Consider the following 19,115-nt stretch of genomic DNA (forward strand, 5'->3'; position numbering starts at 1 on the left):
TCCAGCTCGGTTTCAAATCCGAGCCGAGCCTGAGTTTTGCCCTAACTCGGCTCGGTTCAGCTCATGAAAAACCCTAATTGGTGTAAGGTGAAACCTAATTTGTTTACCATCAAAGTCAGGTATCTCTTTTAGAAATTAGATAGTTCGTGGCTACAAAACATATGGTATCTAAGATATCAAGTATTTTTTTCATGGAGTTCATGTTGTTTAGTTAGAAAAAAAAACAGAAAAAAAGATCGGCCCACTTAGAAAAAAAGAGAAAAAAAGATCGGCCCACGAAAAGAAAGATAGCAACCCAAACAATCTACAGTCTACACTATTTTGAAGCATGTTAATGGTCAGGCCCATTAACAGTTCTGGAGAGTGAACAATGTCCTATTTTACATAAATGATTAGCCCATTAAAGTAGCACCCAAAAGGCCTTAACAATCTGAAAGCTTTACGCATGATACAGCCCAAGCCCATTAACTATATTCCATGCCTTACTGCTTTATGTGAGCTCATCATTTCAATATTTCATGTATATATAATACAAAGTCTCCTAATAATATAAGTTCTTAAGAGAGGAATTAAACGGACTTCGATTGATCTCATTCAAGCGGCATTAGAACCCTCTCATTGAACTCTGCGATATGAGATTTTAGGTTTTTTCTTTTAGATGTTTAGTTTGTAAATTTTAGAATTTTTGTTTACGTCATTGTGTCCTTTTTGTGATTTGTTGTGTCTTTTTTCTTCGACATTATGTTATATTTTTCGACATTATGTTATATTTTTCGACATTGTGTTATATTTTGCTCAACATTGTGTTATACTTTGCGATCTATTGTGTATTTGCACACTTCTTATTTTTAAGAGCTTTTATAGAATAATTTTAGAAGAAACACATAAATCCGAATTGGTGCTTTTTTTAGTTTGGATTTACTTCTTGTTTACCTTTATTAAAAAAAATACTAGTTTATACAAATAAATTTTATATTTTTTTCATCAATTTCTACAAGTATAATATATTTTTAAAAATAAAGATTACGTACATGATAATTTAACTACTAAATAATAAAAGACGAAACATATTATATAAATTTTTAATTTTAAGTATGTTTAATATGAATTTGTAGTAATCAAATAATTATTATTTGCACAAAGCATAAGGCTTGAAAAATGTTAAAAGAGCCATGAATAATGGCACGTGAAAATCGGTCATGCCACGAGAGTGACGGTGTTGATGATTCATGCACGTGTGGGAAGCATCAAAGAAGCAAACCCGGATTCGATTATCACATATGAGTTTCATTTAACCATCACTACTGATCTAGTGATGGCCACAGGTATTTAAGTTTCATATATGGTGAGCCAGCCGCCCGGATGAGTTTTCATCTCCAGGTTTCAAGTTCGAGTCTGGTGATAATGGTTTCTCATTGAGGGGTTTAAATTGGGGATCTGTTATGCGAAGGGGCTCTCTAGCACGGATCCGGTTAAGACAACGTATACCAGACCTCCCGACATTCACGAATAATTCATACCTTTAAAAAAAACATATAAATTTCATCTAATGACGTAATAAATATGATTAATTCATAGTATTGATATTATAGACTTATAGGTATGTGCTTCATGATGTTGAAACTTTAGTATGTAAATTGGTTTCTGTTAGTTAATGGTTGCATGAGAAGTCTTAAATCTATCTTGATGGGTTAAGTTTGTCTTAAACATTCGATGGGCATATCAAAGTTGGTAATCTTGTTGCTATGAGTTTTTGAAAAATAAGTAAAGATAGTTAGACAGGTGATTGAGAAATTAGACAGATTATAATTTATTTATATTTTTCTTTTGAGGTGAACGCTAAATAATGCTTACCAAAGATAGCTTATTTATATTTTTTTTTGTAACAAAACATTTACGACTGAATGGAGAAAAGAGTTTTGTATGCATGAATGAGAGGCGTAATGAAATGGATCATTACGAGGGAATGAAGAAAAGAGTATTTTTTTAAAGAAAGAAAAGAGTATTTGGTTGGTCATTGGAATGAAATCACCCATTCCATTCCCTCAGAATCATTTCATCCACCCTATGGTAGCGTTTGGTACGAAGGAATAGAAGTTGGAATGGAATGGATCATTCTGATGGAATGAAAAGAAACATGTTTGGTTATCATGTGGTAATGGAATGGTGCATTCCAAAGGAATGTAACCCCTTCCAAATATAACAATTTCCATTCGTTGGTATGATGGTGTTTTTTTTCCATTCCTTCAAGGAATGAAAAGAAATATATTATTATTATTATTATTATTATTATTATTATTATTATTATTATTATTCATACTAATATTAATATATATCAAAAAAATTATTATTAATTTTTTACCATTAATATATTATTATTATTATTATTATTATTATTACTATTATTATTATTATTATTATTATTATTATTATTATTGAGGCAATTATATTTTTATTGTTCGGGAAAAAAATATTTTTGTCGATTTTAATACAATTTTGTTTTGTTACTTCATCTTTTTTGCTTATTAAATTGTACAGAGTAATGATTTATTCTATTCATATATGAGTAACCAAACATCACAATGGAATGAAATGATCCATTTCATTCCGTTGTCCATTCCATTACCTGGTTCATTCCATTCTTTCATTCATTCTATTACTCCATACCAAACAGACCCATATGTTTTTTTTTTTTTCATTCCATCCCATTCCAGCACCCTTCAGTAACAACACCACAAGCCACCACCTTTGTCGCCACCACCATCACCACCGACCATCGACGCCACACTGCCGTCATGGGGAACCCTCCGCCACCGCCGCCGCCACCCACACACCACCGTCGCCACCTACCGCCACCAACGCCACTCGCCGTAGCTACCCACCACCATCATCAAAAGTGTTCCAATAAGAAACATTTTGATGTTTCATGGAGTTGTACTCAGTGGTGGATCTAAAGAATCCTTATAGGGGTAACGTTTAATAAAAGGGGTAACGAAATCGAAAAATGATAATGTCACCAACGACACCCTTAGCTTTAACTTTGTTGCCATGGCGTATCCCAACCTATTGAACAAGTAACATTGATCACATTTTTAGTGTGAATCAAAGCCAAAAGAGTTATAGTTTACATTATTAAAATCTAGTTGGCCTAATATTAAATATACATTACATATAAGCCTAGTAAAGGAACAAGTCGGTCGGATAACAGGCTCAAACATACTCAATTTGGGTCAAAACGGATTCTGAACGAAATGTATTTAGTTAAAATGGGCCGGTTTAAAAACTATCAAATTGGTTTGATTCAAAGCGGATTTTTATCAAAATGAACTTGGTTTAAATTATTCATTTAATAATATTTAAAACAATTCCCTCGCTATATCTTTTAACAACGGTTGTTAGCTATAAATAGATGTAACAACGGGGTAGTGGCAACGATGATAGAGAGAGGGCAAAGGTGTCCGTGTAGTCTAATACAATACAATAATAATGAATACAATAATAATGAGTATAAATTCTATTAGTTTTACTCATAGTCTAATACAATAATAATAACGAGTACAAATTTTATTAGTTTTTCATGTAATTTGTCTTGTGTTTTTTATACGTACATACGTGCATTTAATTATGCTGTTTGTATCATCGGGATAAATTAAATTAGCATGAATATATATATAGGTAAAGGATCCTGTAAAAAGTGCTCAAAGTGTGAGAAGTGTGAGAAGTGCATTATAACACTATATATAATACTATATAACACCATATAAACACCGTATAACAATATGTAACACCATATAATACCATATAACACTTTGTAACACTATATATCATTATATAACAAATATAACACTATAGCTTGTCTGATAGCATGTCTATGATAGATGTATAGTGTTATATTTGTTATATAATGATATATAGTGTTACATAGTGTTATATGGTATTATATGGTGTTACATATTGTTATATGATGTTTATATGGTGTTATATAGTATTATATATAGTATTATATATAGTGTTATAATACACTTCTCACACTTCTCACACTTTAGGCCCTTTTTACACTATCCTTACCCTATATATATATATATATATATATATATATATATATATATATATATATAAAAAACAAAACAAAGCAATTGCAATAATAGAGAGAGCAATCTCACATGATGGCTGACAATCACTCCTCACCTGTCTCACGTGCTTAGTCCCACACCACTATCACTATCATTCACAAATAAAACTAAAATTCACTCTTATAAATTCAGTTTTATAACACATATTTTTTAAATTCATCATACCTTTTTAAATATTTAAAAATATAAGTTTTTTTGGGCTTTTCATTATTTTTATCATTGCATTTTCATCATTTAGAATGTCCTATTATCAACATTAATGTAAGCAATACATGATATATTAGGGACGCATATCTTTTACCGAATATAAGTACTGTATGTATCAAATTGATACCGATCAAACATCAGTATTAGCATTCATTTTTATAGTTTTTGGTTTCGGCATTTTTTTGTATTTTTGTACTGTCGGTACCGTACCGTCATTGTCTATTTGGTCTAAGTTTGTGTTTTTACTCATTTTCGTTTCAATATTCGTAGGATACCCATCTCATCCCTAATCTTAGATATATACCTAAATGTTACATAAATTAATTTAATATTATTGCTACATTAATCTTTAGGTTAGATTTAAGAGCTTTGTAGTGATGATGATAGATGGAACGCAAGTGAGAGATCTTCAACAGAAACTACTACACAGAGCAATAATTGTTAACGTCGTCATAAATAAAGTAATAGAGAGTGGAAGGTTTTCAGTTGACCCGACTCCAATTTAAGAATAAGTACCTTAATATGTCATTTTTGTGTGATTCTCTTTTGAAGAGTGAGCACCATCACTATTTCCCGTGTTGTGCTAATGGCTCTTTTTATCTACAAGATACTCTATCTTGTTAGCGAGGATCTTGTTGTTACATATTTGGTGCGTCACATGTGTGGTAATTAAAGGCTACCGTACTTTCACCCATGTCTTATGTTTGTCCAATTATAACGATGTTCTGGTATGGACTTTGTATAATTTACAACTCTTTTTCCGGTTACAGACGTATCATTTTCGGAGCTTGGTGCTTCGGATGTGTTGACTTAGGTTATCGTTTCAAATACACATATGGTATTGATCCAATGTTCGTATTCTCTAATCACAATATTTTTCGTGCTATCTATTGGAAATTAATACGGTTTTGAAAATTTATTATCATACAGATTTGATTAAAGAGTTAAATTGTATGAATCTGTGGTTGAAAATTAATTTTATTACTTTTAAATGAAAAATTATAATGGACAATTAAATTATAATAATTGGAATGGATTTGGTGATGAAGACCAAAATGCCAACGATGTGGGAGCTGGAACCATCGTGCCACAACGTGCCCGATTATATATATATTGTTTACGAGTGATCATGAATAGTGATTTAAAATTTAAAATAATATATATTTTTTTTATTATTTTCATAGTTTAATAGTTTAATATTATAATAATTGTAATTATATTTTTCCACTTTTTTTTTCTTTTCTTAAACCATATTTATTTATTTATTTACTTTTAATATTTTTTTCAAAACATATTTTCTTTATCAGTTAATTTGATATTTTTTAATAACATATGTTGGTTAATTTTTTTTCTAAAATTTTAAGTACGTAACTAAATCAATTCTAACGGTTTGGAATTCAAAACAAAAATGTTACATTTTCAAATAACGTATGTTTTACATTATCATTTGTTCTATTTCGCAGCAAAGCGCGACGCGAACAAAACTAGTTGTTATAACATGCTAAATAGTGGGGGTAAGTAAGTACACATTTTTCTACTTAAAGATTCACTCTTTAACACATTTCCCCCTTTAACTTCATAATAATATATTTACTACTTTTAAAATAATACCTTTTTATATTTATACAAAGTTCATAAATTTAAAACTAACGGTGCATAAATTTTCTGAAAGAGCTCGAATTTTTATTCACTAAAGTTCCCTCATACATTATAAGTTTATGCTTTACATGCTTACATTATAAGTTTAATGTATGTATGTATGTATGTATGTATGTATGTATGTATGTATGTATGTATGTATGTATGTATGTATGTATGTATGTATATGATGTTTAATTTTTTATGGAGTAAATTTGTTGGCCCAAATAATCTCAAAGAGTATAAAAACTCTCTCATACTTCAAATTTTGATAGTGTTTTATAAACCAACCAGCAAATATGTAACATGCTATTAAAGTTAAATTGTTTTTATAGTGTACTTTCTAAAAGCAATAGTAACAAATTTCAAATTTAATTATCAAATTAAAAATCAAGTGTATTCATGTTAATATTTGTTAGAACTTTTATGATCTATTAAGTTTTAAATTAACCAACGAGCTTTCTGGTTGAGTGACAACTCTATGACTGTTTAAATAAGAGATTATGAGTTGAAGTCTCGCCTAACAAATTTTGTTTTAGGTTGAACTGGGGGGTTTTCCTTCTGGGAGGATGGGTGGGGTCACCACGTTCGGTTCTTCAGACGGAGGGATGACCTATTTAGCAGGGTGATATCGGGTGTTCGGACTTTGGTTTTAAGAAAGAAAGGGTTTTGAATTAATGAGGAGTGTTAATGGTAAAGCTTAAGGTTACAAATTGCTGGTTTTTGAAGAATGATGGCCATTACAGCTTACCTGTAGACCTAAAGCCATGGGGATTGGGGGTGGGTCTATTGGTGGATGCTTTGCCCTTTTCTTTTGCTAACCTTTAATTGACTATCCATCTATTTCAATTACTTACCTTTTTTTTATTGGGTTTATTTTGTAAAACCTTTCCTAAGTCTTGAAGAAATCCAATTATTCACAATCAATAAAACATTATTATGTTATACAATACAATTCTATATTGCATGTAAAACCAAAAAAAAAAGACATAAAATAACTGGCAATAAATCTCAACTCTTTAGGTTGTGTTTTAAAACATGAGAATATGACCTTTTATACATAAACAATAAAAATTCATTCTCTAAATACGTGAACATCACAAAAAATAACCATTTTCAGGTATATAACATTTTATACTTCTAGACAAGTTTTTATACTTACATAACAATTATTACATGAAAACTTTTACATGTTTCTAGTTTTTGGTGTCGCCCATTATAAATGTTTTGTATCATAAATTTTGTACTTTACAAAATTGGCAAGATTTTTTTTATTTGCCAAATTTTTATTATCAACCTACAAAAACAGATGACAATATTTTACACTAAATTATTTTGTGTATCTCATATATAGTTTAATAAAGTTTAATTTGACACATAACTAAGATAAAATAAAATAAAATAATAATAATAATATCCTACAAAGTTTACTAAATCTAAGAAATGTACAAAAACACAATAAATTGGAAAATATAAAACGATACCAAGAAATATAACACAATGTCATAGAAAAAAGACACAATGACTCATAAAGCAAAAAAAAAAAAAAAAAAAAAAAAAAAAAAAAAAAAAACAGAAAAAAAGAAAAAAAAAACGCAATAACGAAAAAAAGACACAATGTCAAATAAAAAGACATAATGATTTAAAGAAAAATTCTAAAATCTAAAAGCTAAAAATCCAAAAATAAAAACCTAAAATCTAAGATCATAGAGATCAACGAGACAGTTCCAATGTCCTTAGAATCAGTGGCGGATCTAAGAGCTTTTTTCACTAGGTTCCTTTTGGTAGATTCTTACTAATTCTCACTAATTTTTTTTCCAAATCATACGAGGTTCTCACTAATTTTTCTCATTTTTTCTAAACCGAATAGATTCCTAGGAACCCACAAAAGTTGCCTAGACCCGCCCCTGGTTAGAATGAGTTCAATCAAAATTTGTTTGATGCTTTTCCTATCACTTTCTACTTTTATAAGATTGTATATTTAAACCTCACCCCAATAACAATAATAATAATAATAATAATAATAATAATAATAATAATAATAATAATAATAATAATAATAATAATAATAATTTCATCACCCATAGATTTTGTTCAAAGCAAAGGAAAATTTTAAATGTGTAAAGAGGGCAACTTTACAAAACCAGCAAGTGATGCATGATTAAATTATCAATTAACTTTTTATTATTTTAATCAAGCAGGTAAACCAACACTTTAATAAATTTCACACTTTCTTTCACCAATTTACATTTACACCCCTCCATTCTCACCTCCTCAAAACCCCACCCCCCCACCCCTGTCTTCTTCAACCACATTCTCTCACACTTTTCTCTCTGCAAACCCTCACCGGAAAATGAACGAACCCAATTTCTTCACCGGCGAATACAGTTACGTTCACCGGAAAACCGATGACGTCATCTACAACAACAACAACAACAACAGCAATCAGTTTGTCATCGATGACTTGCTTGTTGACTTTCCTAACCACGACGACGACGTCGTTTTGAACGATGAGTTTTTCGATAATGTGATAGGAAGTTCTGCTGATTCGGAAACGGTTACTGCTGTTGATAGCTGTAACTCGTCGGTTGCCGGTAGTGATGTGTTGTTTTCCGGTAATGTTAGCTCGCATAGCTTCTCGGAGTCGCAGTTTTCCGGCGTTGAGCTTTCTCTTCCGGTAATTTACAGTTGATTGCATTGTATATCGTCGTAATACCGTTTTTTGTTTCAGTTTTGAGGTGATTTGATGAGAATATGAAATGATTATGTTAGATTATTGAGAAATTTGAACTGAATTATACACTAGATCATCACCTCGTAATGACGTAAACGTAATCTCATTTTTTCCTTACAATTTGAGTTAAATTCATGAAATTATAGCTGAATTATACACTAGGTCTCATCGTAATGACGTAATCTCATTTTCGTTTCAATTTGAGTTAAATTCATGAAATAATTCCGTTAGATAATCCAAAAGTTTTAACTGAATCATATTGTAATCTCATTTTCGTTTCAATTTTGAGTTAAATTGATGAAAATATGAAATGATTCTGTTAAATTATCGAGAAATTTGATCTGAATTATACACTAGATCTTATCGTAGTAATGACGTAATCTCATTTTCAATTTGAGTTAAATTCAAGCATTGATTCCTTTAGATAATCGATAAATTTCAATTGTGTCATATCGTAATCTCATTTTTGTTTCAGTTTTGAGTTAAATTCATGATTCCTTTACAATTTATTTATGAAATAATTCCGATAACCGACAAATAATAAAAAATTTTAACTGTATTCTACAGTACGATGACGTGGCAGAACTGGAATGGCTATCAACCTTCACACAGGACTCATTCTCAACCGTCGATATTCACAACCTGCAACTCATCTCCGCCGAGAAGACATCTCCGGCCACCGCCACATCATCCTCCGTCACCACCACCACCACCACAGTTCCGTACAGAACAAACTCACAGATTTTCCAAACCGACGTCGTTTTCATTCCTGTAAAAGCTCGTAGCAAACGCACACGAACCGCTCCGTACGACTGGACCTCACGTATCTTGCACATCAAGCAACCGTTAAAACACACGATCAAAATCAAAGCTAACAAAACGGTGACGTTTAAGAGGCGTGAGGTTGTTCTAGAACAACCTTCGGTTATAAAATGCCTGCACTGCGGATCTGAAAAGACTCCGCAGTGGCGGACAGGCCCGATGGGGCCCAAGACGTTGTGTAACGCGTGTGGAGTTCGTTACAAGTCGGGTCGGTTGGTACCCGAATACCGACCCGCTGCTAGCCCGACGTTTGTGTCGGCTAAGCACTCGAACTCTCATAGGAAAGTGATGGAGATCCGACGTCAAAAGGAGGTCCGAAATGTGGGTAATGGGTTTGGTAATCGGAGCTCCGGTTTCGTTGGATCCGATTGTGGTGATGGTTGCTTGATTGATAGGCAATGTGGGCCCGGGTTTATGCACATGATTTAGTACTCGAGGGCGCATGAGAATATGAGATTAAGAGTTTAGCATTAAATATTATTTTATATCAAGTTATTAGTTCTTTAAAGCTTTTTTGCAATTGTTTTTTAGACTTGGATTCTTATAAGATTTGTTATACATTTTTGGTATTCTTAGTGATATATCTTGTGTAAAATGTGGGCTTATGTTTATTCGTTTATTTAGGTTTTAAGGTTTTCTCGGATTTCTGTTTATGATCTTAGAAGAGGAAACTTATCTATTGGAGTTCTTGTTGCTCAAAACTTGATTTCATATGTGTATCAGAAACCGACTTACACTATCTTAAAAAATAAATTTCATTTTTTCATTGATTGTAAGTTTCGAATGAAATACAATGAGCCCAAGTATGATAAATATCACACATATATAATCATCACGAATTCAAAGATCACAATAGTGAATAGTTGCATTAACATTAGGATTAATATTGGTATTGGTGTAGTAACGAGTTTGATACTAGTATCACGTAATTAGATAGGAATTACATGATATTATTACCGGACCCAAACCCCCAAAAATAATATAAATCTAGTCTCGTACATTTCTCATACCTAATAAAAATCTGATTCGGTCCAGGACCTAGAGGAACGTTTAAATAATCTTTAGCACGAGAAGTAGACATAAGTATAAACATGTTGAGTTATACAAAACAGACTGTATTTGATCATACATACCAAACCTTTTTCAAAATGAAAAAGGAAAAATAAAAGATAATACGTATGATGAAAGGAAAGGTAAACTAATGAACTAAAATCAAGCAAATGGTGCAACTTTTGATAAAATAAATGGGCCGCGAACTTAAGGGGCCGGCATGTCCCATTGACCCACTACTCTTAACTTTTTTAATCATTTTGTTTAAGATCAAATCTTAATGATTATTAAGTCCATGATTCAATAAATATCCTAAATTAATTATGTACTAACATGAAACACTCCACAACGCACACAAAGACAAATACACACACTTTTAATATAACGCCAATTTTAAAAATAAAACTGCATAAATACTTATATCTATTGCTTTATCTAAATTGACTGTGTAATTATTTAACCGTCCAATTTTCTCTCTTCCGCTACATCTGATTAACATTGCGTACAAGTGTTTGTCGTGGTTCTATATATAAGACTAGGTATGTATTGAATGTGCCCCTAAATACATAATCATACTTTGTTCTTTAGGTTCATACAAGAAATTGTTGCAAATAACTTTCTTTTGTTTGCTTCATAGCTATCATTGACTTGTGTGACTCAATTTACGTTTATATATTGTAAAATACAAAATCAAGAAATGTCTACAATAAGAAATGAAGCCCTATAACATGAGCACCATGCCTTGGTGTTCATGATTTTGAATATTGGCATGTTACTAAAATTCTTGAATTTTACTCTTCCCATCACTTTGACTTCATTCTTTCTCTACCATCTTTTGAAATAAATACAATATGGGCATGAAGACTTATGCTTTTTTAAAGTATTCTTCATCTTTAAGGGTATCTATTTAGGTAATTTATTTAAGGAACAAAGGGAAGTAAAGTTGAAAAGCAATAGAACCGAATTGAAGCAATACGTTTAATTCTGTTTTTAGACACTGTGATATATGTTTAAAAAATCAAAACGAAATGGTTTAGTTTGGTTTGGTTTGTGAATTCTATAAGTGACTCGTTATGTTGTAACACTAAGTTTGTTAAACAAATAAAGTAAAATAATTAATAATAAATTGGCTTAAACATATACTTTTTTAAATAACATTACACTCATCGTAATTACTATGTATATAAATCAAACTAAGTGCATCTTCGATGGGTATATTTGTCCCACACGGCATCCTTCCATGATTTTACCCATGTGAGAGGCTCCTTTGGGCGTTTCAGAGTCTTCATCCGTGTAAAGTATGGTGTCAAACGAGGGTGTGGGGCGAGGTAGTGTGTATATATTATATTATATAAATACTATTAATATATATGAGTAATTGGATTACGTAAAATCGTAAACAGGGGCGGACCTAGGAGAGGGCAGGGTGGGCGGGTGCACCCCTTGACCTCTTGAAGTAAAAAAATTAGTTTATATTATAGGGCAAAATCCCAATCACACCCTTTAAAAATTTGGTAAAACCTATCGTTCGCACCCCTTGAAAATATTTCCTAGGTCTACCGTTACTCGTAACCTTAGTCAAGTTGATGCATAATGTTCAAGCTTGGGCTCCTAGACTAACCTAGCTTGAGCTTTACATGAGTTTAAATCAGTTTAAATTTTTAAGTAGTAGTGAGCAAATCTCAAATGTGTATACAAACAACTTACTTGCCTACACATATTAGGTTAAGGACAATTTTCTCATTCTGACTGACAAAGATGATAAAGAGGTGGGGGTCTATATTATTGGTTGGGTACATGTCCGATTGGGTGAACATGAATGTATTTGTAATTGCATTCCAACACTCCCACCAAAAATGAAATGATGTCCCCTATCCACCTCCACCTTCCCTAAAAACAAAACAAACACATATTGAATATAGTCTATTTTAAAAGAGATCTTAGTATGAGAAAATATATATATGTGGGGGCGTGGGTTGGGTCATCAATTGTCAACTAGGACCATTAATCAAATGATACACCGCCTCTCTCAAACATCTACCATGGTTTGCGTGGATTAAACCCCGACAAGCATGGACCTCCTTTTTCTTTTTCCAATATTTTAGTATGTGCATGTTTATTAACTTAGCCTGGTGGTTTGAGTCATGACCACACCCTTAGGGTAGTGGTTTTAGATGGTGGGTTAGAGGTGTGTGACATGACGCTCACGTGGCGGGTCATGATGGTTATGACCACACCCTGTAGCCTAAATCTATACTATCTATACTTCTTTATTTATATCTATACTACTATATAAAAAGGCTATTGTAGGAAATTATGTAATTCTCCTATATATTAAAAAATCAAAGATTTGAACAGTGTTTTGATAATAATATATATATAATAATTTTTATTATCTTCTTTACTTTTTAAGTTAGATAAGCTTGTGTCAACCGGTATTGGTATCGAAAATACCAGTACGGTTATCGGTACATGAAGGTAAAAACCGACACTAGCCTAGTACAGAAAACACCAAAAGTCGGTATCGAATTGATTTTGAAAATCTTTTAGTTCGGGAAATTCTGTACTGCTACCCGGTAACATTTGCGCACTCTGATCACGGGTGTCGTACGAACAACAACGGTATCGTGCAACTTTTTTTGTTGATTTTCTTCAACTTTTAATGATTTCTTTTTTTAGTTTCAGGGGTAGGGATGAGCTCGGTGTCAACCAATACCGAATTGGTACTGGTACCGAAAATACCAGTTACGGTACCGGTATATAAAGGTAAAAAACGGTAGCGAACCGGTACCGGGAATGCCAAAAGTCGTACCGAATTGGTACTTAAGATCTTTCGGTTCGGAAAATTCAGTACCGGTACCCAATATCATTTGCTCATCTTTGACCACATGTTTCATACGAACAACATTATTACCATACAACTCTTTTTGTTGATTTTCTTTTGGTTATCTTTTAGTGTTTCTTTCTATATTTTATTTTTATTCTTGTCAGCGGCTTCCGTACGCAATGCGCTCGTAGTGATTTCAAAATACATGTAAACACAGACTAAACAACAAAAGACGTTCGCCGCAACGCGGCGATAGTAAAATACTAATTTAACTTTAATTTTAATACACTTGAGAAAATATATAAGGCATTTGGTACAAGTCTTGATGCATAAATAAGTTATGAGTTATCTTATTGTCCTCCTTATAATATTTTGTCAATGAACACAATATTTAATGAACGTAAATTCTAATAAAAAGGGTTATTTTGGTTCGAGTCAAGACATGGTCGAGTCAAAACAGATCACATAATATTAAATATTTATTAATTAGTTGAATTTAATATTAATTGTTTTATTCAATTTTTCTTTTAATTATACACTTGATATTTAATAATACGTATTCATTTTTCTTTTAGTAATATGCTTGGTGTTTAATAATACATATTGCTAGAGTCGAGCAGCATGTCGCGTTAGGACATGTCACACAAGAAGAGTTATTTTTGTTCAAGTCAAAACGGGTTGGGTCGCTATATAGTTGAATTTAATATTTTATGTTAAATTTCTTTTATTCATTTTTCTTTTAATACTACATTTGGTATTTAATAATACGTATGGGTCGGGTCGCGCAACGTATGCGTCAGGACATGTCACATAAAAAGGGTTATTTTTGTTCGAGTCAAAACAGGTTGGGTCAAAATAGTTCCGGGTCAGAACATGTCAAATAATAGTTAATATTTATTAATTAGTTGAATACTATGTATATACATTTATTTATAACATAATATTTAATATTTATTAATTAGATGAATTTAATATTTTAGTTTAAATTTCATTTTTTTAATAATACGTTTGGTATTTAATAATAGGTATTAAACATGATGGGTCGGGTGGGGCAATATTCACGTCATAACAGATCACATAAAAAGAGTTATTTTGGTTCGAGTGAAAACAGTTTCAGGACAGGACAAGTCACATAATATTAAATATTCATTAATTAGTTGAATTTAATATTTTAAATTTAAATTTTAGTTATTATTTTTTAATAATATGTATTCAATTTTCCTTTAATAATACGTTTGGTATCTAATAATTTAGTATCGGTCGGGTCGGGCAAGGCATCATGTCACATCAGAATATGTCACATAAAAAAAGTTATTTTGGTTCGTGTCATTAATTAGTTCAATTTAATATTTTAATTTTAAATTTATTCTATTAATTTCGGGTTGAGTCAGGCAACATGTTGCATTATTTTGGATCGAGTCAAGTGGGTTTTATCATACACCCTCGTAACAAATCGACCCCTTCACCTCTCCTAAGCGTTTGATTGATCATACACCCGTCTCTACCGTTACCAACAACCCTGACCACTTTTAATCCCCAAAAAGATATCAACCAATCCCACTTGTTTTGGACATACATACTGTGGTTCATTAAAACCTTGCTTGAAGACGTTGCTAACTGAATTGACCCTCCAAAAATTCTTTACCAACCCATCCGTACCCATTTACAATTTGACCTACACAGGTCCAAAAGGCTACTACAATAAGTAAGACCATAATAGATCGCTTGACGGTCCAAACTCCGTTAGGTTTTATCCGTATAGAAACCGGTTATTAATCAGGTTTTTTAACATTTTTAACAGGTAGATCATTTAACCGAAAAAAACGAATAATTCAAAAAAAGGCAAAAAAATCGGTTACTAACCGAAAATAACCGATTAATTAACCGAACAAGTTAAAGTAATTAACCGAACCGGCTAAAAAAATAACCGGTTAAAACAACAATTGATTAATGTCAAAAAGTCAAATTAACCGATATAACCGGTTAACCGAACCGGTTTTTGAAATTAACCGGTTTCTGCACCCTTAAATTTGTGAGACTTCGGTTGGGCTTAGCCCACCAGAGGATAAAACTCTAATTTTATTATAGACAAAAGATCAAATACAATACTCTTATCATACAAAACGTAAGAATAGGGTGAAAAGGTAAAAAAACGCGGTGACATTTTCGTAAATATTTACTCGTAGAGTAATTATCAAAATTATCCTACAAATGATCTTGTAGGGTAATTTTGTAAAATGTTATTGTAGGGTAATTTTGATTTTTTAGAGTAATTTTTTAAAAAGTTAATAGCCAAAATGGTCCCTGAGGTTTGCTCACTTTTGCCACTTTAGTCCAAAATCCAAAATTTTTAAATCTGGATCCCTGAGGTTTGCATTTTATTGCCATTTTGGTCCAAATCTCAAATCAGGTCAGATTTCTAAAAAAACCCTGGTTTTTGTCCTTTTCCTCAATGGCATTTTGGTCATTATACTTTTATTATAACTAATTATTAATTGCACACACACACTCTCTCTCAATCATCATATATGTACAGACACAAGTTCTCACCCTTAAACATCACCCACCACCACCATTAGCACCACCATAATCCGCCGCCACAACTCTCTCTCTCTCTCTCTCTTTCTCTCTCTCTCTCTCTATCTCACACACACACACACTCTTACAGCCACCATAATCCGCGACCGCCACCATTACCACCAATCATCCCCGGTAGATCTGAACAATTCTAGAAAGATCCGTGATTGGAAACCCTAGTCGCCGCTAGGTGTCGTCGGAACACAGGAATGATGGTGGTTAACCTTGGCAGTTTCGAGTTTAGATCTGGTTCAAGTTAGGAGCGGCTAGGGTTCTGGTTTGCACTACGACTAGGGTTAGCTGTTTGCAGGTTTCTAATGGGTTGTGTAGATGGCGGGTTATGCGACTGGGTTTTGGTTTGCACGGCTACTGGTTTATACGACTGGGTTCTGGTTGCACAGCAGTGGCTAGGGTTAGCCGTTTATTGTGGAGTGGTGTTTGTGGTTTAACCTTCCGGTTTTCTTCGATCTGTACTTCCGCTGGCGCTGGGTGAGAGAAGAGAGAGAGACAGAGGGTTGTTTAGAGAGAGAGAGAGAGAAAAGAGAGAGAGACATGGGTGGTGGTTTAGTGGTGGTGCGGTGGGGATGGTGGTGGTGTGGTGGTGGTGCGGTGGGGATGGTGGTGGTCCAGTGGTGGTGTTAATGGGGGGGAAAGGAGGGCAGAGTTTATAGAGGGAGAGAGAGCAGGGTTTATAGACAAATGACCAAAATGCCCATGAGGAAAAGGACAAAACCAGGTTTTTTTTAGAAATCTGACCTGATTTGAGATTTGGACCAAAATGGCAATAAAATGCAAACCTCAGGGACCTTGATTTAAAAATTTTGGATTTTGGACTAAAGTGGCAAAAGTGAGCAAACCTCAGGGACCATTTTGGCTATTAACTCTTTTTTAAATATATTCTTGTAAGGTAATTTTGATCTTATAGAGTATCATAATTACTCTACAAATGATCTTGTAGGGTAATTTTGTAGAGTATTATAATTACTCTACAAGTGTATCAAAATTACTCTGCAAGTTTCAAAATTATCCTAAAAGAACATTTTATAAAATTACCCTATGAGCAAATAATTACGAAAATGTCACCGCGTTTTTTTTTCATGCCTTTAATACGTTTTGTACGATAAGACTGTTTATACGTGAACATAACTCATTTTTTTGTTTTTTCTAGGTCCTGTATCACTAACACTAGCCCAACATTCAAGTTGATTCTTGCTGGACTTGTTATTACTAGAGTCTAGAGGTGGGCAAAAAAATCGGTTAAACCGGAACCAGTTATTAACCGCTAGAACATTAACCGGTTAGTGGTTAATTTTAATCGTCGGTTAGTAACCAGTTATAGATATTTAGTATAGAAACCATTTAATCAAAAAAATTAAAAAAATAGACAAAAAAAAAACCGGTTAATTAACCGAAAATAACCGGTTATTAACCGAACCGGTTAAAGCATTAACCGGACAAGTTAAAGCATTAACCGGTTAAAGTAATAACTGGTTAAACCACTAACCGGTTAAAGTAAAAAAGTGAAATTAACCGCTATAATCGATTAACCAAACCGTTTATGAAAATTAACCGGTTTATGCACCTTTAGTTGTTACTCCCAACATTAAACTAGCCAGTTGCCATCAAACACAAAACAGATAAGCCCAATCTTCCCCTTTATCCATCAAAAGCCCACCTTCCTTTACGGACCATAATATTTCCAATTACCTCCATTAATTTTTCGATAATTGATCAGCAGAATAATTAATCAATTTTGACCAAAAAGTCAACCATACCAGGGATAGTCAAAAGGTCAAAATTCCTAAAACTGACACATCCACACCCATAATTTCAAGCTTAAATGTAAAACCTAAAATCGACACATTAGCGAATTGAACCCATAGCAACACGTAAACTGGCCATTTCCCAAAACCAAAAAACAAAAATTTCTGTTTCAGTTTTTTTAGCCCGAAACCGAACCGACACATGCACATTGCACACCCATTATTTCACTTAACAACTATATGCTTCGACAAGGAAGGTTAAGTAAACTTAAAAAAACTGTTAACAAAAATACATAATATACCATCACACATGGTTTTCTGAGGCGAAGTTTGAGATTTTTGACCGGTGGGTCGAAGACGTATATACAAAAAAGTTTCAATAAAACTGGGGGGTCAAAAACGTATATACCAAAAAAAATTTATACAAAACCACATACTCTCCACTACTGAGTAAAAAGTTCGGGGAGTCGGCCGCCCCTCCCGCCCCCACAAAGCTACGCCCTTGGTTTTCTCAAGGCATGACTTACGTTTGAATTTTATAATTTTTTACTAAAACGTTATCTTTAAGAAAATCGTTGAAATACCAAATACTTTGTATTGATATAGGACTTTTAACATATGTTCAAGACTTCAAGCGTCACCACATAAGTCAAGAGTTTAAATTAAAAGGAAATTATAAAGTTGTCTCTACAAAATCCTTGACTCGTATTCTCTATATACAATTATACTCAAAACTGTTGGAAATATTAAAGAGGTAAACATACAAGTTGGTATGTTTCCTTCATGCCACATTGGTGGAGTGAATGAAGTTTGAGTGGTTTATAAGGGATTACCCCTTATGGGCCTCCATCGTGTTAAATGGGTTGAGAAGTGGGTGAAGCCCACACGCGCGCCGAGCCGAGCCGCGAGCTCGCGAATGGGCGCGTTTGAGGCGCGAATGGGCGCGTTTGATCCATTTCTGCCTATAAAGCGAGATTAGTTGCTAAAGGGTATAGGCAGAGAGAAGGGATCGACTATTTTGATACCTATGCACCTGTGGCTAGAATAAGTTCTATTAGAACTCTGATAGCGGTGTCTACTTTGAAAGGGCTTTACATCCATCAAATGGATGTAAAGACAGCATTTCTAAATGGGTATCTAAATGAGGAGATTTATTTGGAGCAACCAGAAGGGTTTGTGATGCCTGGACAAGAGAACAAAGTGTGTAGACTTATTAAATCTCTGTATGGTTTGAAGCAGGCTCCTAAACAGTGGCATGAGAGATTTGACACCACTGTGACTGCTTTCGGGTTTCGACACAACAGTGCTGACAGATGTATTTATACTAAATGCGAACCCGGTTATACAGTCGTGATTTGTCTCTA

The 19,115-nt window shown here is 33.0% G+C and overlaps 1 protein-coding gene across 1 annotated transcript; it reads left to right on the forward strand.

Annotated features, from left to right (window-relative positions):
* Nucleotides 1–8,263: 8,263 nt before the first annotated feature.
* LOC110909127 (GATA transcription factor 9) lies at nucleotides 8,264–10,129 on the forward strand. The gene is made up of 2 exons (XM_022154137.2): nucleotides 8,264–8,655; nucleotides 9,280–10,129. The coding sequence occupies exons 1-2, from the start codon at nucleotides 8,332–8,334 to the stop codon at nucleotides 9,961–9,963; spliced, it is 1,008 nt and encodes a 335-aa protein (XP_022009829.1). The 5' UTR covers nucleotides 8,264–8,331; the 3' UTR covers nucleotides 9,964–10,129.
* The last annotated feature ends 8,986 nt before the right edge of the window (nucleotides 10,130–19,115 follow it).

This window comes from Helianthus annuus, chromosome 2, assembly GCF_002127325.2.
Source record: "Helianthus annuus cultivar XRQ/B chromosome 2, HanXRQr2.0-SUNRISE, whole genome shotgun sequence".
Lineage (NCBI taxonomy): Eukaryota > Viridiplantae > Streptophyta > Magnoliopsida > Asterales > Asteraceae > Helianthus > Helianthus annuus.

Excerpts from the sequence above, each read along its gene's own strand:
- LOC110909127 (XM_022154137.2), top strand. The coding sequence starts at position 8,332 with ATGAACGAACCCAATTTCTTCACCGGCGAATACAGTTACGTTCACCGG. Across the intron at positions 8,656-9,279 it reads GCGTTGAGCTTTCTCTTCCG|TACGATGACGTGGCAGAACT; the intron begins GTAATTTACAGT and ends TGTATTCTACAG.